We start from the raw sequence: 21,904 nt of genomic DNA, 5'->3' as shown, positions 1-21,904 counted from the left end.
AAGAGTTTTACTGTAAAGGGGAACAAAGAAATGAAATTACAGTAGCTAGAGGCAGGAATAAAATCAAGAGAAAGATTTTTTTCAGGTGAGAGAGTCACAGAATTTGTATACTGATGGAGATGGTCCAGTAGGTAGCAAAATTGGTATTTAGAAAAGGGTGTCCTATTTTTACTGGACTAGAGCTATTTATCGTAGAGTCAGTGCATCATTGTGTCATATTAAACATTTAAAAGATTTTAAAACCAGCTCTTTGAAATACCCAGAATGCTCTAGATATTTCTAGATTTGTCTATAAAGTAAATAACATTTTATCTCTTTCTGATACTAAAATGACCATCCCTGTCCCCTTGTACCCTAGCATGTTTGCCTGGGTTCATCAGTTGTGGGTTTTTTTTGTTTTGTTTTGTTTTGTTTTTTAACATTGCCTTTTGCTTCATCATTCATGCAATATGTTAATTATAGTCACATGGGTAATTGCCACTATTACTCCTTTGGCTGCAGCTATATTTTTTTCATAGCCAAATTTTTAAAACATATTTTGGCTTTTATGTTCAGTTCTTACATATATGTGGTGGGGTGAATAGAATAACTAGAATTTCCCAGGTACCAGATTCAAGTGCCTAGGTAACCTACAATTTTAGTACACATTATAATAAATATTTTAGAAAGGATTATGTCTTAAAAGACTTAGGACAGTGCTAGTTATTTTCATTTATGACTGGTTCCTTCTGTCTTCTAAAATGGAGAGGTTGGAAATCTAGTCCACTTTCCATATTTATATCTTTTAAATACTAATAGTAAACTTCAAATCACATTTATATCTGTTTTAGAAAAAAATGTAAGAATTTTTTTTTTGGCTGATTTTACAGGGTAATTTATGAGGTAATAAATTTTCTAAACTAGTATACAGAATATTCTTTTAAAATAATAATTTATCATCAGTTTTTAGTTAGGACATTTTAGGATTCCACTTATCCTAATTTTTTTTTTTTGCCCTATAATCTTACAATTGAAAAAGATTTTTTTGCCTTACTGTTTTTTTAGAGGTCCTCGAAATATGCTTGGGTAGTTGATAATAGCCAATAAAAATGTATGTTACTTCTATATCACTTGTAACAAAGTTGTGATTAGTTCTGTAGAAGCTCAGATATACTTTATATAAAAATTGAAATTTACATTTTCTGGTTTACATTGGTAACTCTTAACTAATCTTGAAGAAATACCTTGGTTTTATTTTTAATTTTCTCCCTTAGAAAACATAAGTCCGGAAGAAGAATATAAAATTGCCTGCCTCCTTATGGTCTTTGTGGCAGTTTCTTTGCCAACATTGGCTAGTAACGTGATGTCTCAGTATAGCCCTGCTATAGAAGGTAATGGCTTAAAATTGCTTTCGCAATGAAAGTCATGAGTTTTGATAAAATAGATACTTTTCAAGTAATTAATGTTCATTTATAATAGAACATGGGTTAACTTACTAGCCACTTACTAGCTTTATAACCTTGAATAGTTGATTTTTCTTTTTCAAAGCACCGGTTTCCTGATACGTGAAACGTGTACGTGTGAGCTTTTGGGTGCCTGAATGTGTGTGGCAGGGGATGGTGAAGGAGTGTCCAACTTTTAAGATTATTTTAAATATTGAATGACAAAATGTTTGTAAAGCAGCTAAGAACTTCTTTTTTAATAGAGACAGTATAAAATTGATGTATGATTTCTCTTAGGGATTTTTTTGAAAATTTGCCTGTTTAATACAGACGTCATCATTTGTTGCTTTTTTGCTATTATATTTTTAAAAGCACTAGTCCTCATAAAAATGAAAGGAGAGCAAGGCAGGCAGTCTTTCAACTCTTAATATAAATGTCACTATGTAGATTTTGAAGTGATTAAAGACTTGATATTTATGTATTACTTGAATTTGGGGTCATGCAGAAACCACAAACCCTATTTACACTTTCTCAGGGCACTGCAACAACATACATTGCTTGGCCAAGGCCATCAACCAGATTGCTGCAGCTTTGTTTACAATTCACAAAGGAAGCATTGAAGACCGTCTTAAAGAATTTCTGGCGGTACGTATAATCAAATAGCAAAACTCATGATGTTTTATAAGGAAAATTAAAATGATAACTATCAGATTTAACAGAACCAATTCTCTTTTTTTTTTTTTCCTCTGGAAGGAGGACCAGGTAAAGGCAGGCATTAAAATCAAGGAGCTGGTTAGAATTTTTTCCCTTAGAAATCTCTCATTTCTAGGGCTCTGCAAGATGATCTTTTTTCCTAAGCTCATATTTGGACTGCCTGGAATTTTGCCCATTATCTTATTATATAGGCAATGAATGACTGAAATGTTGAAGCATACTGAAAATAAGTAACTTGTGAACATTTCATTAAAACTTTCTTAAAATGTCTATATTCTTTTAAGCTTGCATCATCCAGTCTACTGAAAATTGGCCAGGAGACAGATAAAACAACAACAAGAAATAGAGAATCTGTTTATTTACTGCTAGATATGGTAAGTCTCATTTTATTTTTTATTAACAAGAAGGAAGTTCCAGTTATTCCTGATAGTCTTTTCTTGGCATTTAGTGATTAAATAACAATTAGAGCTGAAGTACTTTTTTGATCCCTTCTGTTCAGTCCACTCAAGCCACACACTTTCTAAACATCGCTGGAAAGACTAACATTACTTGCATCTTACCATATGGTAATCATATCAGAAAACAACAAAATAAAAGATTAGCATTTCCTATAGGATATTCTTTTATGAATAGTTTTTCAAACAGCTGGGAAGCACTTAAACCTTCTGTTTTTCTAGTGTGTCAGTTTCAACTCTTCCAGTTTTCTGAATTTTCTACATTTTGACTCTCTTCCACCCATCTAATAATAATTTCCTATGATTCTCTGTGCCTAGTCAGCTCTTTTCTCTTCACTATCTGAACCAGCTATGCTTGTTTCTACACTGTGGCTCTTCCCTCACTTAAAGTAATTTCCTTTTCCTGCAGAGATCTGTATCTATCCTATGATTCGGCATACCCCATAGCTAAAATCTTTTTCTAGATAGACTTTCCTGATTATTCTGGCCCACATTAATCTTTCATCCCTTTTGAACTCCTTTGGCTTTCCACTTAATTGCAGTTGGTCTTATGCTTGATTTGGCTTTTTGGCTTAGTCTTGGGAACCCAGTTAAAACTTGATGTTATGGACCATATTTTAAATATGTTTATATTCTCTTATATGTCTAGTATACAGTTGAGGGCAAATGAAAGTGCTCAATCTGTTCCTATGATGAATAGACTTAATTGAAAAGTGGTGATTGTAAACATTTTGATAGCAAAACACTGGTACATTTATATTTCAGGTTTTAAAGTAAAAGGAAAATAATTTCCTAACTATTTCTAATAAGAACACTATAGAAATTATGATTTAGTGGCTGTGAGTTAATGTTCCCATTATAAATAACTTCAATTCTGTGATGCATTTTTGCTACTTTTCAGATTGTACAGGAATCCCCATTCCTGACAATGGATCTTTTGGAATCTTGTTTTCCGTATGTCTTGCTGAGAAATGCATACCATGCTGTCTACAAGCAAAGTGTTACATCTTCTGCATAAAATATCTACTTATTGAAGACAAGCACGCATTTTTGTTGCTCTGGTTTTACCTGTAAACTGTGGAACTATTTTACCTTAAGGCCTGAAAAACAGTTTTGTGGATTATAAATTTCTTTCATACGGTTGATTGTGTTTTCTGATCATTGCTTTCATTTAATATGGTTGTGCTACAGTATACTTGGTTGACTTAGGTTTCATGTTCACTGAATTCACTAAAATTATTCCTATAATTTTAGAATATCATTGTTTGAAAAGCATACATTATCTCTATGTTTTTGATATTTGAAAATGAAAAAAAAACCTTTGCTTGTTTATTTCTGAAAAAGAATTGTATTTAGTGATTATTTTAGATAGTGATATTATAGCATTCATCTATGTGTAAATTATTTCATATAGGGAAGAGTTCTGATCTGTACCTATGGTTCTTATTGAAAACAAAACTGGATGTGCATTTCTGTGATGTTATGAATACATTTCTACTTTATTTTGAAACATTTGCCAAACTAAATACTGTAACACTGTATAACATTAAAAATGTTAAAGGACTGCTTAGCATTAGAAGCAGACTATGTCCGGAAATTCTAAAACAGCAGCATATGTTGTTGCTTGTATAAAGCCTGGTGATAATTTTTAGACTAACTTTCACGGTGCCCTACTGGCATTAGCACTACCATTGTACCCTGCTGTATAATAAACAATCTTAGACATTTATCAATTGTTGATACAAATGTTAGTCCCTAACCACTTTTTATATGTTTTAAATTTTTGAAATTCAAGTGTACCTGCCATAACATAAAATAAACACTAGACGGTATCACATTTTGAATTCTTTACTTAATTTTGGATCTCTAGAAATTTATTCAATAATACGAAAATTTTAGTTTCAATTTCATTTAAAATAAGCTTTAGTTTAGGAATGTTTAGGTGTAGCATTTGATACCAGGTCATCTGTCACAAAATTTGATTAAATATTTTGAAAAACATTCCACTGGAAGAAAATTTTAAATAAAATTGAAAAATAAATTACCTAACATTTTTTTAAGAATTAAGAACTAAAAGGAAACTCACGTTCCATCAGCTTGTAGTTGTATATGTGACCAAATGGACAGAAGTACTTGAAAGAATGGGAATAAAACGAATGATTATGGAACTAGTAAAATGTTGCTGAGAACTACATCAGTCAGTAATGAATGGAAAAGACTATTGCTTAGTGGTTGGCATGGAGGGCAGAGCAGCCCATTTTGTTTAAAAACTAACCAGATGTTTTGCTTTCTGATGGGCATTATAAAGACTATTTCTCAACAGCTTTCTATCTGGATATCAAATAGAGCTTTTGCTCATAGCTTCTTAAGTATATACTAGTAAAATGTTAAGAGAAAGAAAGCTACTATGAGCTCAGTTATATAATGTTCTTCTTTGTTCATATACAGAGTAGAATGAAATTGAGGTGCCACAAGATTATCGTGTTGCTATTCTGTGTATGATTTTTTCCAGTCTATACTTAAAGCAGGGAATAGTTATTACTATCTGTTGGAAATTTTCAGTAGTTTAGTGAGGATTTTTGAAAAGGGAAGGAATTTTCTGGGGTGCCTGGGTGGCTCAGTTGGTTAAGTATCTGACTCTTGATTTGGGCTCAGGTCATGATCTCCAGGTCCTGGGATTGAGCCCCAAATCAGGCTCCATGCTCAGCAGGGAGTCTGAGATTCTCTCCCTCTCCCTATACCCCTCCCCTCAGTACAGAGACTCTCTCTCTCTCCAAATAAATCTTCTTAAAAGAAGGGAAAGAATTTTTTAATGGAGTGGTTTTAGACTTGAAATAGCCTGATGACTCAGTGAACAGTTGAAATTAAGATTAAATGTTGTTTGTTTTGAAATATTAGCATCCTAGAGTGATGTAACTTGTTGGTAATGATATCCTGAGAGGTAAAGTAGGCATTTGAATATGAGCAATTAGATTGGTAAATGTGGTAGGGCATAAGGATTTCCATATGCCATTATTTACCCCCGTTCAGGCCAAGAAAAGATCTCTTCTTCATAGTCGTGAACTTTTTTTTGCCTCAGTTTTTTTCTCAGATACCCAAACTGACTGACTTACTGACTCACTGACTCACTGACTCACTGACTGGTGTAGTGTCTGATTATTCTTTACAGACAGTCTTTCTATCAAAAAAACAAAAAACAAAACACAAACACACAAAGGTAACTTGGAGAATTAAAAGTAAATTGACAATACTCGTTATTTTGTTTGTCGTAACCTTTTTTTTGTCTTAATGTTTCTTATTCTAAACTTAAACTACAACATACTGTTTTTATTGTTTTCTGTACAGTCATAGTTGTGCCATGGATGCTAGCCCTATACTCTGCTATTTCACTCAGCAATAGAAAGAGGTCTGATTTTTTTTTTCAATGCCTCCATATATGCCATGACTAATTTAGTAATTTCATTTGGTGAACATTTAGGCAATTTCTTGTTTTGCATTTTAAATATCTTGTATCTATATCTTGGTGAATTTGGCCTATTATTTCCTTAGGATAATTTCTCACAAGTAAAATTGCTTGGCGGAGGATGTACACATTTTAAACTTTGATACATCATACTAGATTCTTTCCAATAAGATTATATCAGTTTTATTCCTGCAATTGTGTGAATATAATTTCCTCTATTACTGCCAGCGCATATCTGTACCTCTTCAAAAGGGGAGACACACATCTTGTTTTAATTTGCATATCTTTGTTTTTTAGGGAGGTGAAATGTCTTCTTTGTGTTAATTCGTAATTTTTATTTCTTTAATGAATTACTCATTTTCATTCTTTTTGTTACTTTCAAGTGGTGTTCAAAAGCTTTTAAGATACTAATTGACCACTTATTTGCATATGTAAAAAATTTTTAGTACATATAGTTAGGGTTGAAAACAGCTCCCCTACAATCTTGAGTGTAGTGATACGGCTATTAAAATCTACTAACAGTGCATAGTAATTAATGTTAGGATGCAGATACTTCAATAATGATAACTGAGTTTTAATCGAGTTTTAGAAGTATAGGATATTTATTTAAAGTCCAAGTTAAGAATAGCATTATATATAAAAAGGGTGTATATCCCTGTTGAAGAATGAAAAGATGTCCAATGTAAATATATAAACTTAATCAATTGAAATTACACCAAGATTGTAATTCCTTTATTCTATTAAATAGGTATAAAATGAATTCTATATTAAGCTTATTCAAAGAGATGCTGTTTGTGTATTAGATACTATATGTAGGAGACTGTGTATATAGCAGATTTTAACCTCATTCCTCAGAGATGTCATTTTGAAAACTGTTCTCAATAAAAACATCTACCAATCAGAAGGCAAAAAGTTGTAAGACTTTCCTTGCCTTTCATACTAATAGCCTGGTGTACATCATTTTTTAAAGAGAAAGAAAAAAAGACCAAAAAGAACTTAAGCACTTTCTTCCTAAATCAGAATAATTAACATTAACCTTTGTCTTTTAGTTACATCCTCTAAAGTTAATTTGTAAAGCTCTTTATATTTTAATGTGCTTGATAAAATGGTTTCTATCATTCATTTTACGCCAGCCTTCATTTTATGGAAAGTTTTCCTATTTTACAAAATGATTTTGAACCAAGGTAAAGTGGCCTTTTTGTTTTTAAAGTTTTTTTGTTTTTTGTTTGTTTGGGGTTTTTTTTTTTTTTTTTTTTTTTGAGATATGGGGAAGGAGCAGAGGGCGAGGGACAGGTAGACTCCATGCTGAGTGCAGAGCCTGATGTGGGGCTCCATCCTAAGACCCTATGATCATGACCTGAGCCTAAATAAAGAGTCGGATGCTTAACTGACTGAGTCACCCAGGAGCCCCTAAAGTGGCCTTTTTGTTACTAAAAATATAAAGGAAAAAACATGTAAAGGAAATAGGATCTATATCATACATTATTTTAAATGTAATTTAGATAATTCTTTGTGAGGAAAAAGCTGCCCTACCTATCATTAAGTCATCTTTATTCACTTGTAATCCTTACCTTTATAGGTTGTGCTAACGCAGGAAATCTGGTCACAGATAACTGGTCAGTCAGTTTGAGAGCATATGTCTGTACAATTGGGATTAAAAAGATTTGTAAGATCTTGCATCTACCATCTGGGAGCTTAGAGTGAACTTTGCTGTTAAGTCATATTTTAATCAGCCAATTGTTCTGCTAGTGTTGCCAATTTCTTAACCCAGAAAAGATGGAAAAAAATCCAAAGTTCAGTGGAATAGGACTCAGGCTCTGATAATTTATTCTGGAAAAAAGCCTTCTGGGAACATCAACAAAAAAATGAACAAACCTTTTAGAATCTAGAAGTAAGGAAGAGTCATTTGAGCCTAAGTTAGGACAGCTGCTGGGGAAACAAGAGTCTTCATAGCCAAGAAAGTGCTCCAGAGAATGAATAGTTTTTACAGAGTTATATACTTTTTACATCTTCTAAAAGCTCAAAAGAGTATAGACTACCACATAGGGAGGAATCACGAGGTTTATCCCAAAGGAATGCAGGGAGTAGGTGCGCTGATCGACCGATCTACTGATCTATCTCAAGGATGGTTTTCCTTTAGGTTACTCATTCACAAAGTAGATGTACCATGCATGTGTGTGGTGGGCCATAAATGGGGCTTTTGGTTTGAGCAACGTTGATATACAGTCATGTTGATTTAGGAATCTAAAATGGCTTCCCTTGTCTGGCAGGCCTTCTGAGAGTTTTTCCCTCATCACACGCAGGAGAAGATTGAGTCCAAAAAAATTCAGAGCTTAGCTTTGTGGGTTATACTTGACATGGTGCTCTGGTGATAGTAATGAGAATCTGAGGCGGTTGAGCAAATACTGGCTGGATGAGATAAGTTTCATTTAAGCTAGCAATAAATGCCCTTACCTAGCTTTGTATTTCCCCAGTAAGTAAAAACAGTGCCTCAGATTTGAAATGGGGGCTTCCTTCTTTTTCCATTAGACTCTTACTTACTCCTTTTTCTTTCTTTCTTTTTTCTAAGTTATCTCTTAATTTTCTCTTCTCTTTTCAAGGCAGTCATGGAACTTGGCACAGATGCTTTCTCTGACTTCCCATTTTGGATCCTCCTGTTAGTCATTGGCACTCACCTAATAATTTTCTACCACTTTTCCATTCATTCACTAAGCAAATACTTCTAGATGCCTGGATATAATAGTGAGCAAAATAGAGAAGCTCCCCTTTTACAGTTGAGTGTGCACATTAATGATGGTAGGCAGTAAAGGAACAAACTTCTGATAGAGGGAAATATATGGGATGATGGTCTGGGAGTCAGGGAGAGAGTTGCTTGAGGTACCAGGTAAGGCCTCTGTACGAGAAACATTTGGGCTGGTATGTGAAGGATGAGAAGGGGTCAGAAATGGGCAGAGAGAAGAGTGAAGGTGAATGCCCAGAAGGCAAGAACAAACTTGACATGTATGAGAGAAAGTATGCCAATTAGTGTTTCTGTCGGTAGGAGCCTCACTGGGCAGGCTAGCTCTTTTACTTTTCCGGTCTGCCTGTCTTCTTTCTTCTTTCTTTGTTCTTTGCTTATGTATTCAAAGTTCAGAAATCCAATCTAAGGTAGGTTGGCTATAAAGAAATGAAGAAACTGAATTCACTGGTAGGCTGTGGCATTGATCTGAGAGTGGTAGTCTATTTATATACCTACCGCCGGGCCTTCTAACCCAGCTCAAGTTTTTTTCAGGCAGTGAATCATAATCTACTAATTGCACATAATCATGCCAACCCTTCTGTTACAATGACCTGCCTTTGGAAGATACCAGCTGTGTTATTCATAAAAACTTTTATGAATGTGTAATCCCTAAAGTAGTATCCACATCTCTCCTTCATCTCTTCTTTATGGCCACTTGAGCACAAACCACCATTTCATTGATGGCATTGGCCTGAATTTTCAAATAGACAGCCTGCCTCTTTTTCTGAAGATTTGCTGTGACCTTCGTCTTTTGGGAAAAAGATTGGTTTGAAATATTAAATGTTAAATGTTTTAATCTTTAATGAAAAATGATTGTTTAGTTATTTGGTCCTGTTGAATTGAAAAAGAAAATTACTATTTATTGACCCTACTTGGTATTATTTTCAGAGTGGAAAGCTGCTTTATATTGACGTATTGATGCTTATGTGAATCGAACTTTCCATACACATTACTGTCACTAACAGATCAAGCATGCCTAACTCTAATATGTCTCATTTCCAAGAAAAGTTTTCAGTCTGTCATTTTGACCTAAAAATAACAAAATAGGATAAATTAGCAAACTAGAGTGAGGAACCTAGCCAGAGAGGGCTGTATCTTATTTCCTATTAACTTTAACCCTCACTTTACTATTGTCTCTTAACTTCGAGAATGAGATGGTTGGACAGGTTCTGGTCAACTTCTTGCACGAGGTTCACAAAGCTGGGACATGGGTGACCTGGAGATGGGGCGATACTGGATGAACAACCTGGTGATTGCCCTGTCTTAACTGTGGTTTATGACTAAGTCATATTCATACTGACCAAATGCTCAATGATCTAGTCTTGAAATTAGTATTTGGCCAAGGCCTACGTGGAAGATCACCATAATAGAATATAAGCTTCTAAGATATATGAACAAATTTTATTCAAAAATTGTAATTTTATTACATTAGTTATGTTATTAAATTTTAGTGTAGTTCAGAATCGTTTTCACCTCTTTCAACTGCTAAATTGCTCCTGTGCTCATGTTAAACCACTCATTTAAAATACTAATGGGGCACCTGGGTGGCTCAGTCGGCTAAGTGTCTGCCTTCTGCTCAGGTCATGATCCAAGGTCCTGGGATAGAGCCGGGCGTCAGGCTCTCTGCTCATCAGGGAGCCTGCTTCTTCTCCCTTTCTCTCTGCCTGCTGCTCCCCTGCTTGTGCTCTCTCTCTCTGACAAATAAGTAAAATCTTTTTTAAAAAATAAAATTAAATAAAATACTAAAGTTACTTTCAAGTATAGAGTGGAAAGCAACTCATGAAATTGCTATCAAATTAGTTAAGATTTACTTTTTCTCCATTAGTAACTAAGTTAAAGGCATTTCCTCTTTAACGCCTGGATTTGAAATTTTGGGGGTTAGTGCTAATAAAATTTCATTAAAGTATCCTTGCATGCTGAAACGCTATGCATTATTGGATGATATTTCCAGAAACCTAAAACATGTTGCCCTTGTTTATTTTTTTCTAATATTTTTGCAGGCATTACTGCATCACAATTACTTGAGAAATTTTTTCATAAACTTTGGTTCTAAAAATCTGACAATGGAACAAATGCAACTGAATTTCCATTTGCATATTATCTTTAACGGCGTGCACAATAATTTCAGCATCTTCCTTGAAGTAGAAAGAGAATCTTTACAGCAAGTATCATGTAAGAAATACTTGCATTCTAAAGGCACATTTAGGGACCCCTCGGTGGCTCAGCCAGTTAAGCATCTGCCTGGCTCAGGTCATGATCCCGGGGCCCTGGGATAGAGCCCCACGTCGGCTCTCTGCTCAGTGGGGAGCCTGCTTCTCCCTTTCTCTCTGCCTGCTGCTCCCCCTACGTGTGTGCTCGCTTGCTCTCTCTCTCTGATAAATAAATAAAATCTTAAAAAATAAAGGCACATTCATACTTAAACTGATAGAATTCAGTTTAGGGAGATCTCCACTGCAATTACATCTAAAAGGTTTATCTTTATTTGAAAGTGGATATTCAATCATTAATCATATATCGAGATGCCGTACTGACTAGGTATGACCATAACCTGTGTAATGACGTGATTGGTCACACGCAAGTTGTGGATGCCAGAAAGCAGGCTGGCAGGCATTCAGTTGTTGGACCTTGCAAAAACCGAAGTGAATCTGAGGAGGAGATAATGCACAACTTGCTAGGCTGATGCTAAACTTCATTCCAAATTCTTACCTTCAGCCAAATGTACAAGGGTGTCTGTGCTAGCCTGAAGCAAGGCGCAGCCGGCAGAGCTTGGGATGGGAGGAAAGGTGACATAAGACCTGGGCTATTAACAGGGGTTTTGTCCAAGCTGAAGATGCTGGTTAGAGTAATAAGAAGAGCTCACATTTACTGATCGCTCACTATGCCACAGACACTACTAAGTTTTATCTAATTTGATCCTCTGAATAGTGCCCATTTAGTCTTCCCAATCACCCTACATGGTGATTATCCTCAAGTTACCGATATGGAAACTGAAGCTCAGGGAAGGTCAGTAACTTGTGCAAACTCCAATTGCAAAGAAGTAGCAGCCAAGATTTAAGTCTGGCCCGGAACTCCATACTTACCATTACATTGTCTCAGATCTCTCAGCTATAAATGTGGGCTTTTATGCACTAGCATTTAAAGCCGCTTTGCACTAACTTACTTGCGGCTTCAGGGTCAAGAAGCACTTCTGAGTGCTTACATTGTGCCACTCTGGATACTAGGCATTTTCATGCCCATTACGTCATTTAATGTCCACAACCAGATTGCTCAGCAGAGATTATTTTTTCATGAAGAAACTGTAGAGTTTTAAATCCCTTGTCACAAAAATATGGAGCGACAGCAATAATGTAGCATTTTAGTCTTTAATAGCTGGATAGAGCCTTAGAAATTACCCACTTTAACCTACTCACGGATAAGTAATGTATTCAAAGTCACATAGAAGAAATCTTGTGATTTCTTCTAGAATTCTGTCATCGTGACTCTTGGTTTAATACGTCTAGTGCTCCTTCTGTGCCATGCTGCTACATAAATGTGCATAGTTCCACAGTCGTAAAGTCTTAATTGCAATGAGCATTTGCTGGTTCCTGCTAGGATTTTAGGGGTATATGGGAGCTCTGATTCCATGGCATCAAACAAATCTGGGCTCTCAATCCCAGCTCTGTCACTAAAGGATGAATTACTTGACTTGTCTGAGTTTGTTTCTGTAAGTGTAGAATGGGGATAATATCTACGTCGAAGTGCTGTTGTAAGGATTACAGTGAGCGAGTCATGTATATAAATTGATGAGTTTCAATAGATGGTGGTGGTTTTTCTGATTTGTTGTTGATTTGGCTATTTGTTTTGCTTTTTATAAAATTATCTTCAAAGAGTTTGTGATGGTTTTTATGAATAGTGTAACACCACAGCTTGCATTCATGAGAATGTGACTTTTTTGTGTTAGCCTACGTTCCAGCTCTGGTCTGAGAGTCTTTATGTTAAATGGGAAAGAGCTTTTTCTCATGTAAGTTTAACATAAAGCAATGCTCAAGTTAATTTAAGACTGCTCTTTACTACATATGCTTTATACTATATTTCTGTGTATTATCCATAACAGATGTAAAAGATAAAAAGCTTACATTTTCGGGAAAAAAAAGAAAGAACGCTTACATTTTCAAATGTCATTGTAGTACCCAGAACAATTTCAACAATTGCTCTTTGGAAGCCTCTGTGCCTTTCCTCATGTTGTTTCCTACCTCTAGCATGGAATGTTCTCTCATATTCTGGCCAGCAAACTGCTGATCATATTGTCAACAGTGAGTTCAAACATCACCTTCTTTTCCATAGCACATCATCCTCTGTTTCTTCTGAGCCTTGTACATACCTTTATTCTAGTGCTTATTGGATCATAGTGTAATTGTTGCATATCTGTGTCTCCTTTGATTCTGGGAATGCCTTCTGGATCCATGTTTATTTCGTCTTTCTTTTTTTTTTTTTTTAAAAGATTTTATTTATTTATTCATTCGACAGAGATAGAGACAGCCAGCGAGAGAGGGAACACAAGCAGGGGGAGTGGGAGAGGAAGAAGCAGGCTGCTAGCGGAGAAGCCTGATGTGGGGCTCGATCCCATAACGCCGGGATCACGCCCTGAGCCAAAGGCAGACGCTTAACCGCTGTGCCACCCAGGTGCCCCTATTTCGTCTTTCTTTTTAATCAATCCCCCAACTCATTGGAAAAGGCTGATGGCTAGACAGATGCTATAGAAAAATGTCCTTTGCTTCATGTTGGGGACAAGTGATTATTTTTCTTTTTGTTCTTGTGGAGGGACACGTAGGTACTTCCAGTGCCTGGAATGGAGGTAGCTCTGCGGTGACACAAAGTGGTTTCTGTGATTTCTCCCAATGAGATAATTCACATGTTTGGAGTATTTGGGGGAGATGTGAAATCTGAACTTCTCATATAAATAGGCATCAATCCCTGAAACTAATGATACACTATATTGAATTTAAATAAATTGAATTTAAATAAAAAGTTTTTAAAAAATAGGCATAGGGATGGGAAAATTAGCGAGAGACCAAGAAAGTGTTCCATGTTACAGGAAAATGATTTTTTTTTTTTAATCTGGAAATGTGAGTGAAATGCCAAGAGCAAAGAAGAGGAGCTCTAAGAGAAATTACAAAGTGACAGTTGAGGTCATTGTCCTGAAATAGAAAAATAATCCTTTCAATCTGGTGACTCACCCCTAACTAAAGTCAGTACTTCATAAAAAAGGCAGGAGCTTTGAGACACTTAGCTGTAATCTTAACCCTTTGCAGAAATACCTTCCATACTTGTGCTGGTCTGATGATCTTCTCATATCACCAGGCACAAGGATTAGTGGACCTTGAAATGTTATCCTGTCTGTCTAACTTCTCATCTCTTCTCAAGATCGCACTGGCAATCACCTTGGCAGCTGATCACACGGTGACGATCGACAAGCCTCCTAGGCTTTCAAGATGGCAGAACACTCTTGGAGAATAAATGCTTCTGCTGCTGGAGGTGTCAGTACCCAGAAACTGATTAGAGGAAGCAGCTGATGACCTCTCTAGTGAGTTCTATTTTTGTCATATCTGAGCCCAAGTCCAATGGTTGCTAGCAAGTGAACTAATCCCATGACTTCAGTTTGAAGGAGATATCACACAATGCAAGTATACTCTCCTCAGCTATAAGCCGTAGAGCCTTCTTCAGCCACAGTCTGAACATTTGTGTTCTGTACAAAACATTACATTTGGAAGATAGGTGTGGGTTTCCAGAACAGCTTCTGAGTCCCCTAAGCCATCCTAAATAAAACATATCATAGAAATTCTGCTTTGCTTCATACATCAATCTCATTGTAGCTTTTGAAGTTGAGGTGTGCACAGATGGTAAATCCTCAGATTGAGTTTGACTGCCTCTCTGTGTGAGAGGGAGAAGACCTTGAGAGTACCTCTGTTCCTGGGGAGAACCCCCAGGTAGAGGTGACCACAGCATGCTCTAATGACTGGAATGCTTGGATTCCCAGCTTCAATGATCACATCTGGTCTTGGCTTTATCACCCTTTACAAAATTCGATTTATTTGAAGTGAAGGGAGAGAAAAGTTAGGGGCCAGCCCTTCCATAAGGAACAAAGCGAAAAATAATTGCTTGCTCCTAATATTGAAGCAAAGGGCATCTCTACCACTGGATTTCTGTAATGCTTGTCTAGCCATCAGGCTTTTCCAGCTCACAGCATACTTTCTGAGGGGAAAATTTATTAGAGAGTGTTTCCTTAAATATTTAATCTTGAAGTTAGTATTAGAACCTTTATTCTAAATAACAAGTTCTAAAGGGAATCAGAAAGGGAGAAAATACAGTATCATGGCATTTAAAAAATGTGGCATGTCCTCAAGGATCGTAATAATGGACAACGATTTTCTGAGAAATTATATATTTAGAATCTCTCCATTTTCTGTTTTAACTGGTTTTTAAAAGATTGATTAATTTTTGAAAAGATTTTATTTATTTATATGAGAGAGAGAGAGAGAGCACCAGTGGGGGGAGGGCCAGAGGGCCAGAGAGAGACAGAGCCTGAGCAGGGAGCCTGACATGTGGCTCAATCACAGGAACCTGGGATCATGACCTGAGCCGAAGGCAGACGCTTAACTGACTGAGCCATCCAGGTGCCCCTTTAAAAGATTGATTTGATAAGAGTTTTCATTTTTAAAAGCAATACTTCAATAGGAAAGTGAAATATAAATTTCTGGCTTTAATTCTACTTATCCTGGGAACATTATATATCTTTCCAGAGTCCAAGACCTCAGGAACTATTACTTTATCTCCCTCTACTTTCCTTTCCTATCCCATAAAATTATGACTCTTACAAGAAATACAGTGGTCTCTCCTTTATCTGCAGGGGACATACTCCAGGACTCCCAGGGGTGTATGAAACTGTGGACAGCACCAACCCTGTATATAGTATGTTTTCTATGCATACATACCTGTGGTAAAGTTTAATTTAGAAATTAGGCACAGTAAGGGATTAACAACAATAGCTAATAAAATAGAACAATTATAAGAATATACTGTAATGAAAGTTATGTGAATTGTCTCTCTCTCAAAATATCTTACTGTACTAGACTTACCCTTCTTGTGATGATGTGAGATTATAAAATGCCTACGTGATGAGATAAAGTGAGGTGAATGATGTAGATGTTATGACAGCCATAGGCTAATATCGACCTTATGACCATATGTCACGAGGACCACAGGTAACTGAAACCACAAAGTAAAACTGCAGATAAGGGAGGACTACTGTAATATATCACATTCTTGCATCAGTTCAACAAATATTTTTTAAGTTTATTTTTAGTTTTTTATTTTTAAGTAATCTCTGTACCCGTGAGGCTTGAACTCATGACCCTGAGATCAAGACTCACATGCTCCTCTGATTGAACCCCAGGCACCCCTCAACAATTTTTTTTTTTTTGAGAGAACATGAAGATAGATACTTTATTGTTCACCTTTCACACAAAGCACATCTCCAGCCATTTTCTTTCACAGCTTGACAATGTTTAGGTCTACAAAAACCCAGCAAGAAGCTTCGCGTAGATTTCAGTTAAGGAGAATGTAAAACATCAACTCAGCCAGGCTTTTGTTTTCTGCAGCGATAAGAAAGGGCCTCCTGCACCAAGTGGAAATCTGTCCTCTTACTTGGTAGTGCATTTCTTCCATTACCAAAAAAAAAAAGAAGAAGTCTGCCCAAAGCAAACTAACTTGTATTTGCTGAGACAGTGGTATTAACTCGTGCATAAAACAAATTTCAGCGTGCTGTTTCTTCTAGCAGATTTCAAGTAAAAGTGGGGTTTGAGGAAGAACTTGCTCTGCACGGACGCAGGCCAGTTTAATTGCTGCCCTATATCAATGCCTGCATGCACCATAGGTTGGCCGCTTAGTTGGCTTTTACAATCTTTGCGGATTTGGGCCGTGTTCAAGGTGTTCAGAGTTGAGTGCATAGTACAGTATTCCATCAAAGGGGTAAGGCTACTGAATGTGCTATCTGCAGAAGAGCTCATTTCATAGGAACTGACTAAAAGTTCTGTCGTGCAGCAAATGTGGCATAAACTCTGGATAAAAAGCCAGGCAGGGCAGAACTGTGCTTGGAAAGTGGGCATTAGAATACTTTAAGGAAAACACATTTAAATGGATTGATAATATGAGGAAGGTTTCCTAGTTGTAAATCTAAACAAATCTAGGAGAATCCTCATTTTCAAAACCACTTATTAAAACTATTTATTCAGGTAATTTCTTCCCAGAAATGTGTGCATGTTCTGTGGAATTAACTGACCGGTTCATTAAAGGCCATTTTAATTACCTTTTAAAGAATTCTTCATACAAAGGAGAGATGTCTGTGTTTCTCAAATAAACTGCGTTATGTAAGTCCTTAAAACACGACAGCAACAGAATTGAATGAAGACCTACAAGTACTTAATGCCAAGCAGGAATCTGCCTGCCACCTATGGTCTCGTATTAATTAAAAATTGATGTTGGACTTAAGATTCTGAAACTAAGTTTCTATTACTTGAGCTCTAGCAAAATGTAAGGGTCTGTAGCCTCAACTAGGATAATGTCTTCTCTGTCCAAATCCAAAATGATTATAATGATAACCTCCATGCTGGAAGTGCTATTCAAATTATCCCCCTTGGTGATAATTCTGGCTCCCTCTTCCTCCCCAGCCTCCTTGCTGGTCTCCACATCCACCTTGGCTTCTGCAACCACCTCTCCCTCCACGACTACTGCCTCAGTCACCATAGTGCCCACCATCTTATCTACTGTCCTGCTGGTATCCACCACCCTGGTATCCACTTTCTGTATATGTGGAAGCCACCATAACCACCACCTTGACAGCTACCACTGTGGTAGCCACCTGGCTGGAAACCCGAATCTCAAAGATCACCATCTTGGTAGCCACCACCTCCTCCTCCACTCCCTCCAACCATCTAGCCCCCTTGATGCGTATTTCCTCTTCCTCCCTCTTGCTACCATGGTTGTAGCCACCACGTCCACCTGTCCCTCTTCCTTGTTCATGACCTCCTCGTCCTCCATATAGGGAATGTTCATAACCACCTCTCCCTCCTTCTTGGCCTCCTGCTTGCTGCTGGGGGCCATCTTACCTTTGCTGCCATGGTGGCATCTCTGGGGGTGGAGGTTCAATTTCATTGGGTCTACCTCCTCTGTTATGCATCTTCCCATCAACACTTTATTGATGGCACAGACAGTCTTTTCTTTTGTAGAGCTACTGCTTGTCCTTAAAATCTTTGACAAGTCTTGTCTTGTAGCCAAAAGGTGGGAACGGAAATAGTACTTTTAGGAGATAGGACTGAGCATTTCAGCTGGTAAACCTTTGCTATTTTTTCTGTCTGACTCTTCACTCTGTCAGACCAACCAAAAGACTAGACAGTGACATCCAAGACTTTTATTAGCAGCTTTCTCAAAACTTCAGATTCATTGGCTATGGCTTGGTTAATTGCTTCTGTCTCCAGTGGGCTGGTCCCATTGGCTTCTTCCATAAAGGCTTTCCACATGGTTAAGTGGAACTTTTGCTAATGTCTCCTTTAATTTTTTTTTCAAGCCCACTGAAGAGCTGGAACATAGTTACATTGGCTGGAGTTTTGGACATTCCTAGAGCAGTACATATGCCTTTCAACTCTTGAAAGACCTCACTACCGCCTCCTTCTTGAGCTTTTTCTGGAGGAGTATTCATACAGAACATTCTGGAAGCTTCTAGTTCTGAGATGAGGAATGTGAGCAAAAGGAGGCAGTTCTGAATGAGAAGGCATGTGGTCACATCCCCAGATGTCAGTGAAATATATGGACAGTCCATCTCCCCTAGTAGCCAACTTACCTCAAGCTGGAATTCTTCAGCTTCACTCGGGCTGTTAGTTGCTTGCACATATTTCCTCTAGTTTATAGAACACCCTTAATTCAGACACCAGCCAAGCACAGAGTTTGGTAAACTTGGGGGAACTGGCTCCAGCCAGAGAACTGGCTCCTGAGACAGAGCGCCATCTTTCAACAATGGACCCTTGTAACCTAGATCTTCCAATGACTCCAAGATGCTAGTCTCTATGAGGTCACACTCCATCCTACTGTGGTATTCAAATTTCTAAGTCATCAGGCTCCCCTCTTTTCCCACAATGTGTACGCTCACGCATGCACTGCCTCTCCTCAACAAATATTTTCTTAAATACCTACTATGTGCTAGATACTTGGGGCAAAATAGTAAAAACAAAACTATCATAACAGAAATATAGTTTAACTAGACTTATCTAGGTGTTCTGCCCTATGCACAGCTTTATCTAAAGAGAAAGACTCCTAACGGAGGCTCCTTCTGCAATTATACACTCTAATATGTGTCTCCTTGCTGGCTACGACTGATTAAATGAGAGAGCAAACTGAATTCGCGGGGAGTTAGTCTGAGGACTTGAAAATGGTGGGCTGTTTTTACCAGATTTTTCTTGTAAATTAGAAGCGAGGCTGAAGGTTGTAGTGGCTACTGAAGCTGGCCATCTCCTGGAGCAGGGACTGGGGGAGCTATTGCTGGCTTTCCTGTGCTCTCAGATTATGAGGGAGGAGAATATCGGAAAAAGCTGATCAGGTGAAAGGGATGGTGTGGATGCACAGAAGAAATCAAAGAAACATGACAGGATGAAGATGAGAAAACTTCCAGACACTCTCTCTCTCTTTTTTTTTACTTGAACTGATTTGACTAGATTTCTATTTCTTACAACTTCCCAGTGCAGAGAAGGGCCTCAATAAATATTTGTTGAATGAAGAAATGTCCAGGGCATTGTGTCCTCAATGTTTGGTGTGTACAGGAAGCAGATATGGTCGCTGACATCACGGTTTACAGTGTGGAGGAGGAGACAGATTTTACATATCTGGTCTTGTCAGTGACACAAGTGTTGACTCATCATCTCATGCAGGAGGCAGATATTAAACAAATAATGAGTGTTCAACATTGTCGAGTCAAAACTAAGCAGAGGCTCGGGTAGAAGTTTCAGTGTTATTGCTTGTGACCGATGAGTATGTGAAGGCATTACTAGAAAGTTGGTATGATATCATTAGCAAATAAATAAATAAGTTGCACTTACTAGAATTCAACTGCGGCTGGATTTTTCCCTCCATCCCTCTCCCTCCTTTTCTTCCTTATTTCTTCCCTTCCTTTTTGAAATCTGACTCCAATATTGTGCTCGTGCACTTATTTTAATTTGGTGCAAGGCATACATAACAAAATAGGTGAAAAGCTGTAAATGTTAGAGCATATATATTATTTATTTCAGTGACAAAGGGGCAATAAATCATTTTGTCAAGTCGCACCGTAACATTCAAGTTCTGTCTCTGTTATGTCTAACTGGCCAAGCATTTGCAATGCTGAACTTTACAGAATGGGGAAAAAGCATGTTACCTTATAACAATAGATCATTGACTTGTCGTATGTACCTTCCCTAATTCATACTTTGTCTCTTTAACTGAAAAAAATGCCTACCTCAAATATGTACTATTTACAGGTCATTGGAAAAGAGTATTGCACAATAGGATTATTATAATGTACTCAAAGATAGCACTTTTATCTTATTGGCATGTAGAGATCACATGTGAAAACTTTTTGATCTTTGTTGACTTTTTAGTGGAAAAGTTTTGGAAATCCTTTTGTCATTGACAAAAACAGAACTGTGGTAGCTGTTTTATAGTTGGTCAATTTTAACAATAGATAAAAAAGTTTCTGTTGAAGCCAATTTATTAATACGTAACAGGCAACATGTGGCCTTAAAGACAAATGCATATTTTTTTCAAATCGAAAGATTTGAGATTTTTGCTAACATCCATAGGTATTTAAAAGAGATCTACATTTCTACCCACCCCCTTGTCTGTCCTATGCTGAGAAATAGCACTGCAAGCCTCTGAGCTTTAGCAGTTTTTTAGGTAAAAGGAATTTTTCATGATGTAATTGATATCGTAACCACTCAGCTGGACAGAAGCTTTTAAGGGCTAAGTCCATTTGCTGATTTGTTTGCATTTCCTACTCCAACTAAAAGAATTCAAAGGCATGAAGAGTCTATTGTGAAAAATGCATGAATAATGCAAAAGGCATCCTCAAGAGGATATCAGTATGGTTCCAATGCAGTTATGGCTTTCTAATAAAATCATGAAAAATTTAAAATGAAAAAAGTCAAACCATCTCAAATTTGTTGAGGCAGCTATAGAAGAGTGCACGAGGGAAATGTTTGGGGTTTTTCCTGTGAAGGCTTTCCCTCTACACCCCCACTACAGCTTTTTTGAGATATAGTTGACATATAACATTATGTGAGTTTCAGGTGTACAATGTGTAGTTTTGATACATTTACATAATGCACAAGGATTACTACCATAGCATTAGCTAACATGGCCATCAAGTCGCATGTTTACCATTTCCTTTTTGCGGTGAGAACGTTTCAGATCTACTCTCATAGCAACTTTCAGGTATTTAATAGAGTAATGCTAACTATTCACTGGTTCTTCGCGAACCCTGTAGCCTTGAGTGGGTGTTTGCGCATTTGCAGAACCAGTCACATCTTCTGGACTTTATGGATTGACTTTAGCCATGAAACACAATGTGCTATGACCCTGGGTGTAGTGGTACAGGGCACCAGGTGTGGGGGTATGCGGCAGCACTGGGTGCAGGGGTGCATGATGTCTTTTTGGCTTGGGCTGCTGGAGTAGACAGCATGAGCACCCATGTGGTCTTTGGTCAGCATTGTGTGGGGAATACAGTGGCTGTAAGGGCTGTTGGGATTTTAGCGGTGCCTCCAGGTCCAGCAGCTAGTGCCCAGGGCAGGCGGTGCTGGTGGCTGGAACCACTGGTGTGCACATACTTGGTTATGGAGCCGGCAGAATGTACATAGTGGTGGGGACCAGATGCAGACACACACGTAGTGGGGGGTGGGGCAAGACAGTCAGTAAGCGCCAGGCAGACTAGGGGCTTGTTGGCTGCTGTGGGGGCCCTGGCTGCTGGCGTGCTCTCCCATGGCTGCACAGCCTGTCCCAGGTCCGCACACGGCAG

At 37.6% G+C, this 21,904-nt stretch overlaps 1 protein-coding gene and 1 pseudogene across 1 annotated transcript in view; one reads left to right on the top strand and one right to left on the bottom strand.

The window, feature by feature from the left end:
* The window catches only part of NCKAP1 (NCK associated protein 1), a 99,655-nt gene extending 95,228 nt beyond the window's left edge, over positions 1 to 4,427 (top strand). Inside the window, exons 28-31 of the mRNA XM_045806268.2 lie at positions 1,254 to 1,370; positions 1,957 to 2,066; positions 2,420 to 2,509; positions 3,492 to 4,427. Of these exons, the coding sequence (XP_045662224.1) occupies positions 1,254 to 1,370; positions 1,957 to 2,066; positions 2,420 to 2,509; positions 3,492 to 3,608 (434 nt within the window). The 3' untranslated portion in view covers positions 3,609 to 4,427. The remainder of the gene's footprint in view (positions 1 to 1,253; positions 1,371 to 1,956; positions 2,067 to 2,419; positions 2,510 to 3,491) is intronic.
* Positions 4,428 to 17,416: 12,989 nt separating this feature from the next.
* Positions 17,417 to 18,946, bottom strand: LOC123798022 (protein FAM98A pseudogene; annotated as a pseudogene).
* Between the last annotated feature and the right edge of the window lie 2,958 nt (positions 18,947 to 21,904).

Source organism: Ursus americanus, chromosome 1 (assembly GCF_024610735.1).
Source record: "Ursus americanus isolate L20-20 chromosome 1, mUrsAme1.1.p, whole genome shotgun sequence".
Lineage (NCBI taxonomy): Eukaryota > Metazoa > Chordata > Mammalia > Carnivora > Ursidae > Ursus > Ursus americanus.
This window is presented reverse-complemented; position numbering and strand designations above follow the sequence as displayed.